The sequence below is a fragment of the Hyalella azteca genome, unplaced genomic scaffold, assembly GCF_000764305.2.
Source record: "Hyalella azteca isolate HAZT.00-mixed unplaced genomic scaffold, Hazt_2.0.2 contig17851, whole genome shotgun sequence".
NCBI lineage: Eukaryota > Metazoa > Arthropoda > Malacostraca > Amphipoda > Hyalellidae > Hyalella > Hyalella azteca.
Window position 1 is genome coordinate 68,519 of NW_025947620.1, and position 14,879 is coordinate 83,397.

Sequence of the window (14,879 nt, forward strand, 5' to 3'; positions counted from 1 at the left end):
TCTCATCCTTCCAAGTAGTCCCGAAAGAATATTTAGAAAATCATAAATTTTTCATGTCAAGAATAAAGCAGATGAAAATAGAAGCTTTTAGTTTAGGACAGTTAATTATTACGTTCATTTCAACAGCAAATCAAATGAAAATGTGACTCTACAGAGATGGTATAAAATTTGTGTTGTTTAGCACGTGCATTTATTTAGCCCTTTTATATGGGTTACTCAATGCTTCGTTAGCGCTGTGCAGAATTAGTTCAGTATTTTCACACAATATTTTGATAAATAACGAAGGTTCATCATTGCTGTCGCAAACATCGGGAAGGCTTCGAGTTAACTTCACCTACATGAATATCACTCGGTACTGACAATTTTTCGCTTGACCGAAATCATGAGAGTGTAACACCTGTGACATCTGACTTCAGGTGCAATCTAATACCTGCGCTTTGTGTGACTTTAGTGATGGAATAAATGCCACTGATGGAAAGGAGTTTGTCGAGCTGTGTGACATTGAAAAAATTACGCTATATTGAGCTTAGATTAATTTTAAATAACTATAAAAGCTCAGACAACTGTAACGAAAAATACCGTAAAAATATCAGCAGAAGCAGTTTTGGAGACGTAACATATCATTTGGGAAGGGAGGCGAAACATATCATTGGGAGGCGTGACGGCACAGCGCTCCCACAGTGACGCCAGGCTGATGCTAACGTCACGATCAGATGTGCGTTTTTCACATTTCACGATCAGGAATCTCACACATAAAATTTCCATCTATTGCCAACAACTAAACTATGCATAAATAATGCTCAGACGGAACACTGTCCAATGCTTTGCAAACATCAGGATGGCTCACCTCTGTTTGACAAGTCAAATCATTCCAGGTAGACGAATGGTTTGTGGTGTAAGATCACAGTGTTTAACAGTCAAATGGTCGATCACTCCGTGCGTTTATCCATCACCTATGACGCCATTACCTCACAAACTACTCATCTAAGACTGACACTCTGATAATTACTCGCGTTACTCATTTGAACAATTGTCACATGACAATTGTACAAACTGCATGACTGCTTTCCAGTTAGGAGCCAAATTCCTTCGTTCGAGGCCCCATGAAAAAATAAAGTCAGAGTGGTGGCAGGCTCTGTATAATTTATTAAGCAATGAAATTAATTTATATTCTTCTCAAATTAAAATCAACAAGTATTCAATTTTCCTAAAAATTACACTGTACCTACGTAAGTTGAATTATTATTTAGTTCCTTTCTTCCGGAATTCCGTGCCGAACATAAGTTCGTAACCAAAACAAAAGTTTTTTTTCTACGTCTTGGTAGTTTTTATGGGCGAATTTGATTCGGTCGGGGATAGAAGGCTATTAATATAATGACTATGACTGTATGACATGAGGATGAGTATTGAGTAACTGTAACGCAGCTAACGCTATTGGGTCATTATTCATATAACTTGCGAAAACTGCATCTGGCAGCCTAAACCAAAAATGGATGAAATAATAGGTATGCATATAAAAATTACTTTTTAAAGACAACACTTCTAAAAAATCCAGTGTCTGAGACTCTCTGAGTCTCCACTGCTACAAATGTACAATGAATTTCTAATTTAATTTAACAAAATTATTACTTTTTTAATCTATAAAAAAATATAAATTTTCAAAATTATTCATTCTGTGATTTCTGTCAATTGATTTTGATTCATCATTTAATGCACTGAATAGTAAGAGCCTAAGAGGTAATCGTGATATATCTCAATCATGCAGACATGACTTGTATTACATGACATAGGTATTTATGCACATGCATCGTCTCCTCTCCAAATGTACGTATTTGTATGCAAGTGTACAAAATTTCAAATCTATTGGATTGGTAGGCTAGAAGTGTTTCAAACACCAATTATATTAAGATTTGTAGCAGACAAAATTACCTAGGTATATTTGATTTAATGATTTTCGAAATGTTTGAATATTATTATTTTTTTAATTTCTATAAAATTATTTACTTTATTTCATTTATATTTTCAATGTTTTCATAATAATTTTTTAATTTTTATAAAATTATTTACTCTGTCAAATGTCAATTTATTCTTGCCTTTCTTGGTTTATGCAATGTCTCCAACTTTTGTGTGCAAAATTTCAAATTGATTGGAGACTTTGGAGTGAGTGAGTGGTACTGTGGTAGAAGTGTTAAATATCAATTATAAGATTTATAGCAGACAAACAAACAAATGAACAACAAGAAGTGAAGTTAAAGAGAATTGTTGTAAAAAAGCACTAGCTATTTATATTCAGCTATTGATAGGTATAGCTTGTCTGTTGGTCATTTGAATGATAGGGTAAACGCGGTATATTCCGACATTGTAGGTAATTCCGTCACCTCTCCAGCTTTTCCTTTATATTAAGCTTTGTTTTAGTTCCATGCGTTCATTGATGGTTGAAATGGTGACGTCATACATTTGCGTGTCGAAATACTGCAAAAACACTAGGTCTTGGGCATCTAGTGGGAAAATATTGAGATCCAAAGAGAGACAATGCATGCCACGTGGTGAGATCATCGAAAAATGTGTCAAATTTGACAGTTGACATGGCTCTACCAAATAGTGAATAACTGTTATTATAGGAAGAATATTATGGTTTGAGACTTTTAAATACGTCTGTGAATATATTAGGAATCCTTTAAGTATACTTGTATTTGCTGATTTCAAGTCGTAAATAAATTAATAGATGATTAAGTTGAGATGTTGGATTTCGACACATGAAAACTAATTCCGACACAACTTGAATTGGACACACACAGATCGTTCAAAGCTTTGTAAAAAAATTGAAATTTGCTTAATTAAAAGCCTAATAGCTGTTAATTAAAACGTAATTAAGTAGTGTTCAATATTCGTTAGTGTTCTAATTCAAAGCCGTGTTGTATCCCAATACAGCTCACACAGCAAACGGAATTCGAACACGTGGATGTCGGCAATACGTATCAGTTAAATTTGAAGCGCTGACGCAATACGACTCACCACGTGTTGGATGTTGCCACACAAAGTGACGGAATATAGGGATTTGGTAGGTTTCCATTCTAAAGGCTTTTCAATAAATATGGCAACATTTTGTGACGTTTCATCGTTGCTGACGCGTAGTGAAGTGTTTTGAGAGTCATGTGAAGGCATCAGAACTTGCGTAACGCATACGTTTATTTTTATAGTTTTTCATTTCTCGATGCGTCCTTAATGTGTCGGAATATACCGCGTTTACCCTACAATGATGCTGAGCAAGTGTGGAAAACTTCTACATCTAGGGCTGTGACTAAAGCTTTCTCAGTGGCCACTGGCCGGCATTTCTGTAACTAACTGCAAGATTTCTGCCAGATGAATTACGTACCTTGTACCTAATTGTTAACAAAAATGCACAATCGGGCTGCAAGATTCCAATTTCCAAATGGATTAAAAGTTTGTCAAGTTGTAGCGGCAAGATTTCAGAAACAAGAAGGAAAATTGCAATCCTGATGCTGAGCAGCTGAGGTGAATGCAGGCTGATTGGCTGAACCCTGAAGGGTATTTTGATGTTCCTAAGTCCAGCCTGTGGACTGAGCTGACTGCTTCTATGAATCCATTTCAATGTTGGGGCAGGCTTGAGAGTTGAGACAGTGTAGCTTTGAGATGAGGCAGCATATATACATGTAGGTTCAGCTGTTCAGACTCTCATATTCAATGACTTTCTGGTCTCTTGCCCAATTTCCCTCAATGCTCTGTCACTATGGCCTGCTCTGTAAGATGTGAGGTGGAAGAAAGGTGGTACCAGTATGAGGCCCTAAGCAACTGACCTTAGTAGTTAGTCCTACTGGCTGGGAAGGCTACTGCATCATGCATCCCACTGTGGAATGTGGACCTGACATAGAATATATCTATCATTGACCATTCAAGCCGTAACTAGAGTTTTTCTCCTATTTTTAGAGCTGTGAGATTCCTGCAACTGCAAGATGAATTATTCTATATCCATATGTTGATAAAACAGTGAAATCCAGCTGTAAAATTCCAAATGTATAAAATTTTTGTCACTTTGGAGTTTGAAGCCACAATATTTTATACCCTTTTAGGAAATTTCTAAGCTAGCCATAGACAAAACTGCCTGTGTGAAGAATGACAGAGACTTATCTATTAATCAATTTGCAACAGAGACATCTGATTTTAAATTGGTTCTTACTGCTGGCTACTGGGCAAGGATAAATTATTTTTTATGCCAATAATTATTCCAATCCTCAAACCGGGCAAACCTGGAAACCAGGGCTCTTCATACTGCCCTATCTCCCTCTTCTGCCTTGCAGCCAAGATCCTAGAGTGTCTTGTGCTTCCATACTTCTTAGGATCCCTCACCACTGTCCCCTCGCAACATGGTTTCAACCCGGGATACTCCACAGTCACCCCCGGGATACTCCACAGTCCTTCCGCTCGCGCACCAGATCGCGACGGGTTTTTACTCTTGGCGCCCTCTAGCCCGCCCAGTCACTGCTGCGGTCGACCTCTCGAAGGCTTTCAAAGGTGTCGACCACTCTCTCATTCTAAGCATGATCGCGGCCTCGGCCCTACACCACAATCTGGTCCGCTGGCTGTGCTGCTACCTCAGAGGCAGGCAGGCATCCTGCCTCAACCTCAGAACACAATCTCGTTTCAGAGCAATTCACTCGGGAGTTCCCCAAGGCTCGGTCATTTCGTCTGCCCTCTTTAACCACTTCATCTCTGATATCCCAGTGCCGGTTCCCAATATTGCCTCATACGCGGACGACCTTACCATCTTCGTGTCGTCCCCGAGGCTCGACGCTGCGGAGGCTGAACTCGCCGTGCTCCTTCCGGGAGTCTCAGACTGGTCGACTGCCAAGAAATTGGGCGTGGCTCCTGGCAAGTCCTTGGTCATGCTCTTCACCCAAGACATTCCCCAATCCCATCCATCTGCCACAATCTGCAATGGCATCATCCCCCTGGATAAAACCCCCAAAATCCTAGGCATCACCTGGGACACGCTCTTCACGTTCTCCCATCATGTCAGAGCCATAGCCACGAAAGCGACGGGATCTCTTCGCATCTTAAAAGCCCTTGTCGGCACCAACTGGGGCTTCTCTAAAGAGGACATTAATGCCACCTACCGAACTATCACGTGCCCAATCCTCAACTATGCGGCCCTCATCTGGTGTTCTGTCGCCTCACGCACTGCAATAGCTAGCCTTCAAACCATACAAAACACTGCACTTAGACTAGCCACCGGCTGCTTCAAAATGGCCCCGATCGCCTTTCTTCACCAGGAGGTGAAATTGAAGTTTGCATTAATAGAAGTTTTATGTATAAGTTTGTTGAATGACTAGTCTAAGAAACTGATTATTTTATTATTTTATAAGTGGTGTGTTTTTCTGCAGTTGGAAAAATTGCTGCTACCAGGGCTTTGGTTTTTGGATACATTTTAATGCAGAGAAAACATCGTTCAATAAACACTTTGAGTTGGAGCTGTATGATGCTTCTCTTGTGCAGTCATGAGAAAATTTCATTACAATCTTGACATGCTTTATGATTCTAATTTAACAGCATTTGAATGCACTATACTATACTTTCAAGTGAAAGATTAATGGCTTATCGGTAAAAATGAAATAAAATGTGTGCAAAAATACACAAATTGACGTGAATGAGAAATAAAAATTAAGCCTGATGAAAAATATAGGTATATATAGGCAAGTAACATCTTGTTACTGAATCTAAATTTAATCACTCTACAGCCAATACAAAAGTTACAATTCTTTCGACATATTAATTGTTGAGTTACTCAAGCTAATTCTGTGCAAAACTCCCTTTATTGTCTTGTGAATGACTTTGATGCTTATACGCCTCGCCTCCTGTAATCTGCAACGAAGCTTATTAATGTTTATCATTTGACTGCTGGCTTTTTATTGGACAGCTCGTGTACACTCTTAGAAAAAAAGTGCCTGTACCTGGCACTTTGATGCTTCTCTACTTGTTTCTGAGTAACTATTTTAAATCGCTGAGTGAAAAAGGATTATGTTAAAAGCGCTTATTCCTGCCAAGTTTTCGCAACTGGCAACATTTGTAAGCTCTGTTGGCGTTCAGCTACCGCAAATGTCAGCCTCACGGCTATGTCGTTTGAGTAGCTCTCGCTCATTTTGTTTCAAGTTTTTTTCATAAAGACGGTGATAAACCATGGTGAAATAACTGAAATTTTATATTATCAATACATGCCGACATTCTTCCTTGAACATAATTTATCGTACTACGTAAGTACCTCCTTATTGATTGCAAAGCAGTTAGACTTAAATGATTGAAATCGATGATTGAAATTCCTATTTGTTTTCAAGTTCTGCATGACTCAATTTCATGTCTTTAAATTTTTAAGGTTTAGTTTAATTCATTGAAAATCTTGTCTTACTAGTTTAAATATATATTTTTCTTGATCGCCAGTGCTGATTATCTACATGGTGGGCTGCAAATTAGTTATCATTTTGTCTGAGAGTATTATTAATTAAAAATTTTGCAGCTTCATGCCGTACGCTCTTCTTGCAAGTCGCGTCGAGCTGATGTGCGAGTTAAGTCAGTAAACATCACTAATTTAATCAAGGCCACCTCACCGACGAGAGTGTAGAATTACCAGAGCTTTCCGTCACGCTGCCCAGCATCTCCATGTGACGGAAGCCACGGCACCTTAGGTTCCTCTCACAGACTCTTCTTGCCCATAACTCAGCAAATTTCTCAAATTTTATATTTTGGCAGTTATTCATGCATTTACTCGTTATGAAACCATTAATGGTAAAACTTTTCGCTTCCAGCAGATGATTATGTACACTAAGGAAATTGCTGTAATTGCTTCCATTTGATTATGTACACCAATGAAATTGCTGCCATTAACCTTTAATCGTGACAACGCACAGAGGTGGAAGAAGTAAGAATTGTTTAATGGAAGGATAATAAAGTAGAAACGTGTTGCGCAGCGTCATTATTTAACTGCTATAGAGTATAGGTACTGATTATTTTGCCGCCGTCGAGCGACTTGTTCCCGATGTTGCTAACACGCCTGGCGATTGATGCTTCTCTTGGCTCTGTGTGCCTGTAACTTGTGTTGTACTCTGTGTTGCTGTGTTGTACTTCGTGTTGCTGTGTTGTACTTCGTGTTGCTGTGTCGTACTTCGTGTTGCTGTGTTGTACTTCGTGTTGCTGTGTTGTACTTCGTGTTGCTAATTAACATGTCTTATGTTCATTGTCAGGTTCTGTGTTGTCTCCCTCATGGGTTGCGTTGGATTGCTCTGTGTGGTTCACGTATGAGTGATTGTGTTAGTTTGTGTTGTATGTAGTTGACGTTTGAGTTTGTTTGGTTGTGTTGTGTGTATATCACGTTCAAGTGTGTTTGGCTCTGTTGTGTACTTGAGTAGTTTTGGCAGCGCCTGCAGTGTTTAGCTGAACTCTTCGCTGTCCCGCTACTTCCCTTTTCCCCTGCTTGCGACTTGCTATTTACCTCCGCTGAAATAGGTTAAAGTTTTCTTTCTGAAGCATTTTTGGGCATTTTGAAATGAATGATCAACATTCATTATTTCTTTTAAGAAAAAATAAATGTCGATAAAAGTTGTTTTTAGACCGCATCTCAAAAGCTCAGGATTGTGTTGCCTTTTTTTCGCAGTCAATTTAAATTTTTTATTTTATGTTCATATTGTCAGTATGAACTAATACTAACGGATTATTTAGTGAGCTCTCTTGCATACGGTGAATAATATTTAAAGTACAGTGAAGTTAGCAAAACTTTTCATCCTGACTCGAGGGAACCTTAACCTCGATATATTTATATGTGCATAAAAATTTAACTCATGTTTTGCTGAAACTTTATTTGCCGGCAATGACTGTTTTTAATAGAGTCATTGCCACAATGCATTAGTCATTTTACTAATGCATTATGACGCGTTGATATTAACAGAATGTCTATAGTTTGTATTTGTGTCATGTAGAGTTAATATGACACTGTTAAAGTGTTGGATGCAATAACATGCGGTAGTCCATTCATGTAAATCTTGGCACGTACCCTTGCTACTATCCGGGCTCATATTGGCAAGTTCACAATGCATTGACGTTCAATATTTACCAGCAGCGAATGTCTTTCACCTTCATATGATTAATAGCCTCTTAGTTCATTCATGTCGTCCATAAAAAATCGAGTCGAACCGCGCACTGTATCTTTCCCGCATGTTGACGACGCTTGACACGTGCGTTTGCTGCCAAGAGGTGTACGCGTGGGGAGGTTCGAGTGTCACTTCCTGGTATGTTTGACGCTATTCAATTATCTTTGAAGGTCGTTTTATGCCTCACTTAAATGAAGATGAGATATGTCTCTTGGTCACGAACTCTGCATTGCATTGAATTAGTTCGTGTATGGATACTCACTAGTAATGGCTAGGCAGCCTTGCTCAGTTCAATAATTTCTAATTGCGTTTATTATCACCGTGCATATTTCTATTTCTACCTTTTTATTTATTTTGTAACAATTTAGAACCTTCGCCGTTTGTTCAGGGATCTACAGAAGACTTAATCATCCTCACAATATAATTAGATTACCTGTGATATCAAAGGCCATCGTGAGTTAGATTAGCGTATGTTAAAGATGGCGAGATCAAGGCAGACTTGTGCTAAAGTGCGTGCATTATATTTACAGATATTTCTCGTTCTTTGGCAATTTACCGCAACAGATAAGAAGTCACGAGAAAATTATAATAAAAATGCAGGCAATCATCATTGTTTTCAAAAGATATCTGTTAAATAAAATTTTTTTGCTTTCTGCTAACGTATAAAAAGTATACGGAATTATTTCACATTTTTATCTTATTTTGTTCCATCGTCCGAGTTAGATAAAGGGACACATTTCTTACGTAGAATCGAATTTCACATTCTCTTCAAACTTTTATATGTATGGTCTTGCGTACACTAAATTTGTTCATGAATTCGCACGCGTTTGGCACGACATTGGTATTATATGGACGGTTACAAGCTTTCTTGCCTGTTCAATATTTTATGTCATGCATCGCGGTTATAATGGTAGAACGTCTGTGCTGATAGGAGGGGTTCTGCTGTTTAATTGGAGCTGTTATGTAGAACGAGATCAATTCAATTTGCTTGGAGTGATTTTATTATCACGTGAATGATCGACGAGCGTATTAGCCCTACATAAAAGTACTTTATTTTCACTCTCCCATTTTTTACTTTAGGATTTTCGTAAGCTTTGGTAATCTCTTGCAATGGATTTAGTCCTTATATTTGGTTATGTACCTGGTTTAGAGTGCAGATTTTTTGTGCTACTCATTATCATCTGCTGTTTCGACTCAATGATTGCAAATAAGGATACCATGTCCGCTGTACCTGTTGACAGTGCTATAAAAATACGTATTAGTGACGTCAACGACGGGAATCTCTGCTGACTTATAACACTTCTGCTGTGGCAGCAACGAAAGACACGCTCAAATTTATTTATTTCAGCTTTCCATTTACAGGAAATTCTCAAATTTCATGAATAATGATTGATCTGCAGAAAAGCTGATAGTTTTACGGATGTCAACATACCAATGCCTCGCAGAGCGTTTGGATAATTTTTCCTGTAAAGAATATGGTGAATGTTTGATGTTTTCCCTTGGTCTGTTTCTTCATCGTTTGCCCGACGATAATGTTAAGTCTGCTGTTGGCATTTTACCATCGCGTATCCGGTACAGACTAGAAACAACTTCTCCTTTCGCTGCCAACGATGAAACCGACTATTTTTTGTTGTCCTGAGAAATATGTAACTCTTAGCGCGACAAATTCTTATTCATAACAAACTTACAAATTTCACCTGAAATTCCATCACTCAGTTATGATGATTGAAAATAATTGGAATATATTTTTTGTCTGACTGCCAATCGTGGCGGCACGTCTCTTATTTTTAGCGCATTTTCTCATTTATGGAAAAAATGCAATATTGTGCTCGCCATGTCCGTCCGTCCGTCTGTCTGTCTGTCTGTCCGTCCGTCTGTCCGTGACCTCAAGTTTTCGTCGACGAGAAAATGCGCTCTGTCACTCACTGCAGTGAGTACTGAGTTATATTTTTTATTAAACCTTCAGCTTACTTGAAAAAGCCTTCAAGTATCAACGACAACACCGCTTTCCCTGAGGCATTTGTTGTTGTTTCCGTTAATCGATTTCTTGTTTTCTGTTTTGGAATTGAGGTTTTACGCACAAAATGTCACGCTGTGAACTCGACCAGAATGCTTGCGTATATGTAAGAGAAATTCAAACGAAGCTGCTCTGCGAAATGCGTCGCAAAAGTGGCACAAATGCGAAGCCAAGGAGGGAAAAACGAATCACAAGGCGGCAGACCTTCATGGCCGGAAGAAATTGCGTTTTATGTTACGTTGTTGACGAATTATCTAGGTTTATACGTACTATTTAAATTTTTATACGTAATATGTAAAACTTTTTAAGAAAACAGTGAGAGGTTCGTTTAAATTTTAAATTAACCTCGTACTCTTTTTCTAAAAAGTAAATTTTCGTGTTTGTAAAATCGTGATTTATTTCAACTTGAGCGTCAAAATCTTAAGATGCTTCATCAATTATGCCTAGTTTGTAATTTACTGATAATTTCAGCCATTAAGTAAGAGAACACTTAATCAAGACGCCTGCTAATTAGTGATTGATTCATTCGCATGACAAATGTTGAGTCTTTCTCTAAGGGAGAGCTACATTTTGACGACTGCTAACTAGAGATTGATTTAAGTGCCATTTAAAGGACCATGGATGAACGGATGAACGTCTCGTGGCAGCGCCGGATGATGAAGTGAGGCTAGTCGGTGCGAGGTTTGCACTTGGCAGCGCAACCATGCATGCTTCATTAATCGTCCGTCACGCTACAACTAATTAATTAAACTTAATCTTTTGGCTCTCGTTTAAATTGAAACGGAACAAAATTTCCTGTACACTCGGATGCTCTTTTCACTGCTCAAAATCCTGTTCATAAATATTTTTGAATGAAAAATCAATTACAGCGCTTCGATTTGCCCTATTCATTACGTGTCTCGTCGTTCCAAATCGGGGTCATGTTTGTTGCACCGCTTGAAATTGTCAATCGCTAGGTTTATATGTTGCCTTCTCGTTCCCTCGTTACTCTTGCCGTGCCCGCAGTACCTTGCTGTGCTCAACGCAGCGCAGTGTTGCTGTGCTCATCTGTGCTCAACGAGGCACAGTGTTGCTGTGCTCAACGCAGCGCAGTGTTGCTGTGCTCATTTGTGCTCAACGCAGCGCAGTGTTGCTGTGCTCATTTGTGCTCAACGCAGCGCAGTGTTGCTGTGCTCGTTTGTGCTCAACGCAGCGCAGTGTTGCTGTGCTCGTTTGTGCTCAACGCAGCGCAGTGTTGCTGTGCTCGACGCAGCGCAGTGTTGCTGTGCTCGACGCAGCGCAGTGTTGCTGTGCTCATCTGCGCTCAACGCAGCCCAGTGTTGTTAGCTGTACGCTGCACAGCCACGGCGCTGTGCCATATCTCGCGGTGCTCTACTTTACCCTACACTCACCGCAGGCGCTGCACGTACGTCTCTAACTCACGATGCTCACTCAGAAGGCATCTGACGTTGAAATAACGTTGACTAAACCTTGTTTTCAATGAAATCAACTCGAAATCAACGATTTGTAACGGATTAGCCTGGAGGGAAGGTATCGTTTGTTGTGACCAAGGCAAGCATGCCTGGACTGATGTTAATGTGATACTCCTGCTCCTTATTATGCTCTACACTGAGTTTTTTTTTAAATATCGAATTTTAATGGATAATACTGAATGGTATAAACCTGGCGCACGCTTTCAGATATACTTTTTGTATGTTATTATATAGATTATTTGCTGGAAATAATTTGTTAAAAGTCTGGTAAAAAGGTTTGTATTGTAGCCTTTTTAATGTGATTATTTCAGGTGCTCGATTATTAATTGTGCTTTAATCTGTTACATTTATTGATGTGATGTTCAAATAATTCAACCACAGATTGAGTATTTAAATGTCTTATTGTCTAGATTATTATAGGTTAATGTTGCTAAAAATGTTAGCTGAAAATCATTAATTAATTCATTAATCTGGGCCCAGATGCTTACCGCAACATCGGCAACGTGAGCTTCAGTGATGTTACATCACTGAAGCTCCACAAACATCGCTAACAGCGTTCGTATCCTCGCTTACATTCAAGCTCATCACTTTTTACACTTATTCATGCTGCGAAATTTTCGATACCAGTATATTTAATTTGTTGCTATGTGAGAATTATTCTTTTGGTGTTGGAACGTTGTGTTTGGGGTGCATTGCGGCAGTGTTGGGATGGCGGGATGCAGGGGCAAGATGCTGGTCTGGTCTAGACGTCAGTGTGTCGTCAGCTGTGACATGGGGATGTTGTGTGTCGTTGAGGCTCCCGTCGCGCTCCGCTCCTAGACTTCACCTTCTGGGTGTGTATGACCTGTTTTATTTTTCGACACTGGAAGAAATTTAATATTGCATATTGTTGCAAATCCTTTCACGATATGCAATCTGGGTGTCACGAGCACCCAGTCTCATATCATTGAGTCTCACTCTTATTAGATTTGCATTTGTCATTTTTGCCTTCAATTTTTTTATTTTCCTCCCTCTTAACTGCGATTTAATTTACACATTGATCTTATATCATTTATATTGATTTTCTGGTCGATTCAGAGATTTGTGCAATGCATTTGTTTAATTTATTTTAGAATCGTGACTCAGGTCAATGCTGTACAATGGACCTGCGTTGTATTGACAATATTTGATACCTGAATTATTTCAGATGTGTTAATTTCGATCTCTCAGTCGCTTTAAACTACTCTGGTTTTAAGGCTATGGTTTGATATTACTAGGTATCACTTTGTGTCCGTGCATCGCAGTGGGTCGTGATGCTGTTATGATTATTTCGATACAGAAAGATAGTTAAATGCTGGTTTATATTTCCGTAGAGTTTCAGGTTGGCGTTCAATCGCCCACATATTGACCATGTCCATTAATTATTTTTGGTTGCTAATTGATTTGATGATCTTCTTCATTATGTTTCAGAACACATTTAAAGAAATTTTCCGGCCTGAGAGCCCTTTGTAATTTTTAGTTGCGAATCGCATCTTTTGCATACATAGTACCAAAGGAAAAATCTAATTATTGTTTAATTTAAATTATATTCAAGATTTAGTGGAAATACTTATTACGAGTACTTTTTAGACATTTACACAGACCATAGTCTATGTTCAAATATATACTATGTTGGTGTTCAACGGTAGAGGCTCGGTTGTGGCCTTATGAAAGACTGAGTGTTGGTGCACTCAAAGAAATGTGTGAGGCTTTGTGCAAATAGCGATGCTATTTTTGCTCTTGTGTGGACCATCCTGATCGACCCAATTTGGCCCGGCAAAATGGCCTATTTTGTTAGGTTCGCTCTCTGCACGTGCAGTGGGAAAAAAGTGTGTCACTATTTCAACAATATGACTCATTAATTTATTGAAAAATTTAAAATAATAATAACAAAAAATAAGAATAGTGAAATAATAAAATTGAAATTAAACTATATAGATTTATTGAAATTCTCGTGTACTTGTGCGTAAGTAACTTTAGTTTGCGGCGATGGTGGCGCCAGGAAGAAAAGCAACTGCTGACCAGCAAAATATCTCGGATGTCCCGCTGTCTCTGGCCTTGAACTCTCCAGAGATCGGCTGCATGAAACGCGATGCAGATCACTCATGGAGCTCTGATCAATGCATGAAACAAGATCGCTTTCCTGGAGAGCTTTCGGAGGCGAGTAGATGAAAGTTGATGCAATTTAACATCTTGAAAATTAAAATTGATGTAGGTTGAGAAAAGAAATAAATTAAGTGACATAATCGCGTTTTGAGGAGATAATTTTGTAGAAGGGTGGATATTTTACAGCTTTTGCCATCATATGTAATGGTTATGAAACGTAATATAACAATACTAATAATAATATTTATATATAACTGACGTATTAATACTGATTCTAAGTATGTACGAACTGTGTTGCAAGAAGCGTGTTATTATTATTTTGACATTATTACCTATTCATTCTTCTGAGTAAGACGATGTAATTACAGCCCAGCACTCCAGACATCATCGGTGATGCCTCATCATCTTGTGATGCGGTGGCGGCTGCAGGAGTGGAGATGCAGGAGTACTCTGCCATGCAGGCTCTCGATGTCGCCCTTAAGCTTCTGATGGAGGCGACGCTGGAGACGGAGTTTGTGAAGGCTTGCTCTGATATACGAACTCTGCTGAGCTGCGGGGGTGAGTTGCCGGGAACTCAAGATTATTACGAGTTTATTTGAGATTCTCAGAAATATTTATGATAGACACTGTCTTCTCAATGGAAGAAACCAGGTTTTTATAATTTTTGTGTTGCTAAAGTACGTCATATCTGCAGTACAGAGAACTCCTTTGGTTGCTAGCGTACAGTCACTTATACAGTAGTTTTCTAATGATGAAACTGGTTCACAATGGACCATATAGATTCCTAAATATAAGTTATATCAGTCTAGCTACGGTATGTTGTGAACTCGATGGACCATGTTGTCGTCATTGTGACGCAGATGACGAAGGTAGCGCAGATGACGAAGGTAACGCAGATGACGAAGGTAACGCAGATTACGAAGGTAACGCAGATGACGAAGGTAGCGCAGATGACGAAGGTAACGCAGATGACGAAGGTAACGCAGATGACGAAGGTAACGCAGATGACGAAGGTAACGCAGATGACGAAGGTAACGCAGATGACGAAGGTAACGCAGATGACGAAGATAACGCAGATGACGAAGGTAACGCAGATGACGAAGATAACGC

The 14,879-nt window shown here is 39.1% G+C and overlaps 1 protein-coding gene across 1 annotated transcript in view; it reads left to right on the forward strand.

Annotated features, from left to right (window-relative positions):
* The first annotated feature begins 13,607 nt into the window (after positions 1 to 13,607).
* Positions 13,608 to 14,879, forward strand: part of LOC108674703 — a 31,060-nt gene continuing 29,788 nt past the window's right edge. Inside the window, exons 1-2 of the mRNA XM_047885416.1 lie at positions 13,608 to 13,823; positions 14,138 to 14,327. Of these exons, the coding sequence (XP_047741372.1) occupies positions 13,653 to 13,823; positions 14,138 to 14,327 (361 nt within the window). The 5' untranslated portion in view covers positions 13,608 to 13,652. The remainder of the gene's footprint in view (positions 13,824 to 14,137; positions 14,328 to 14,879) is intronic.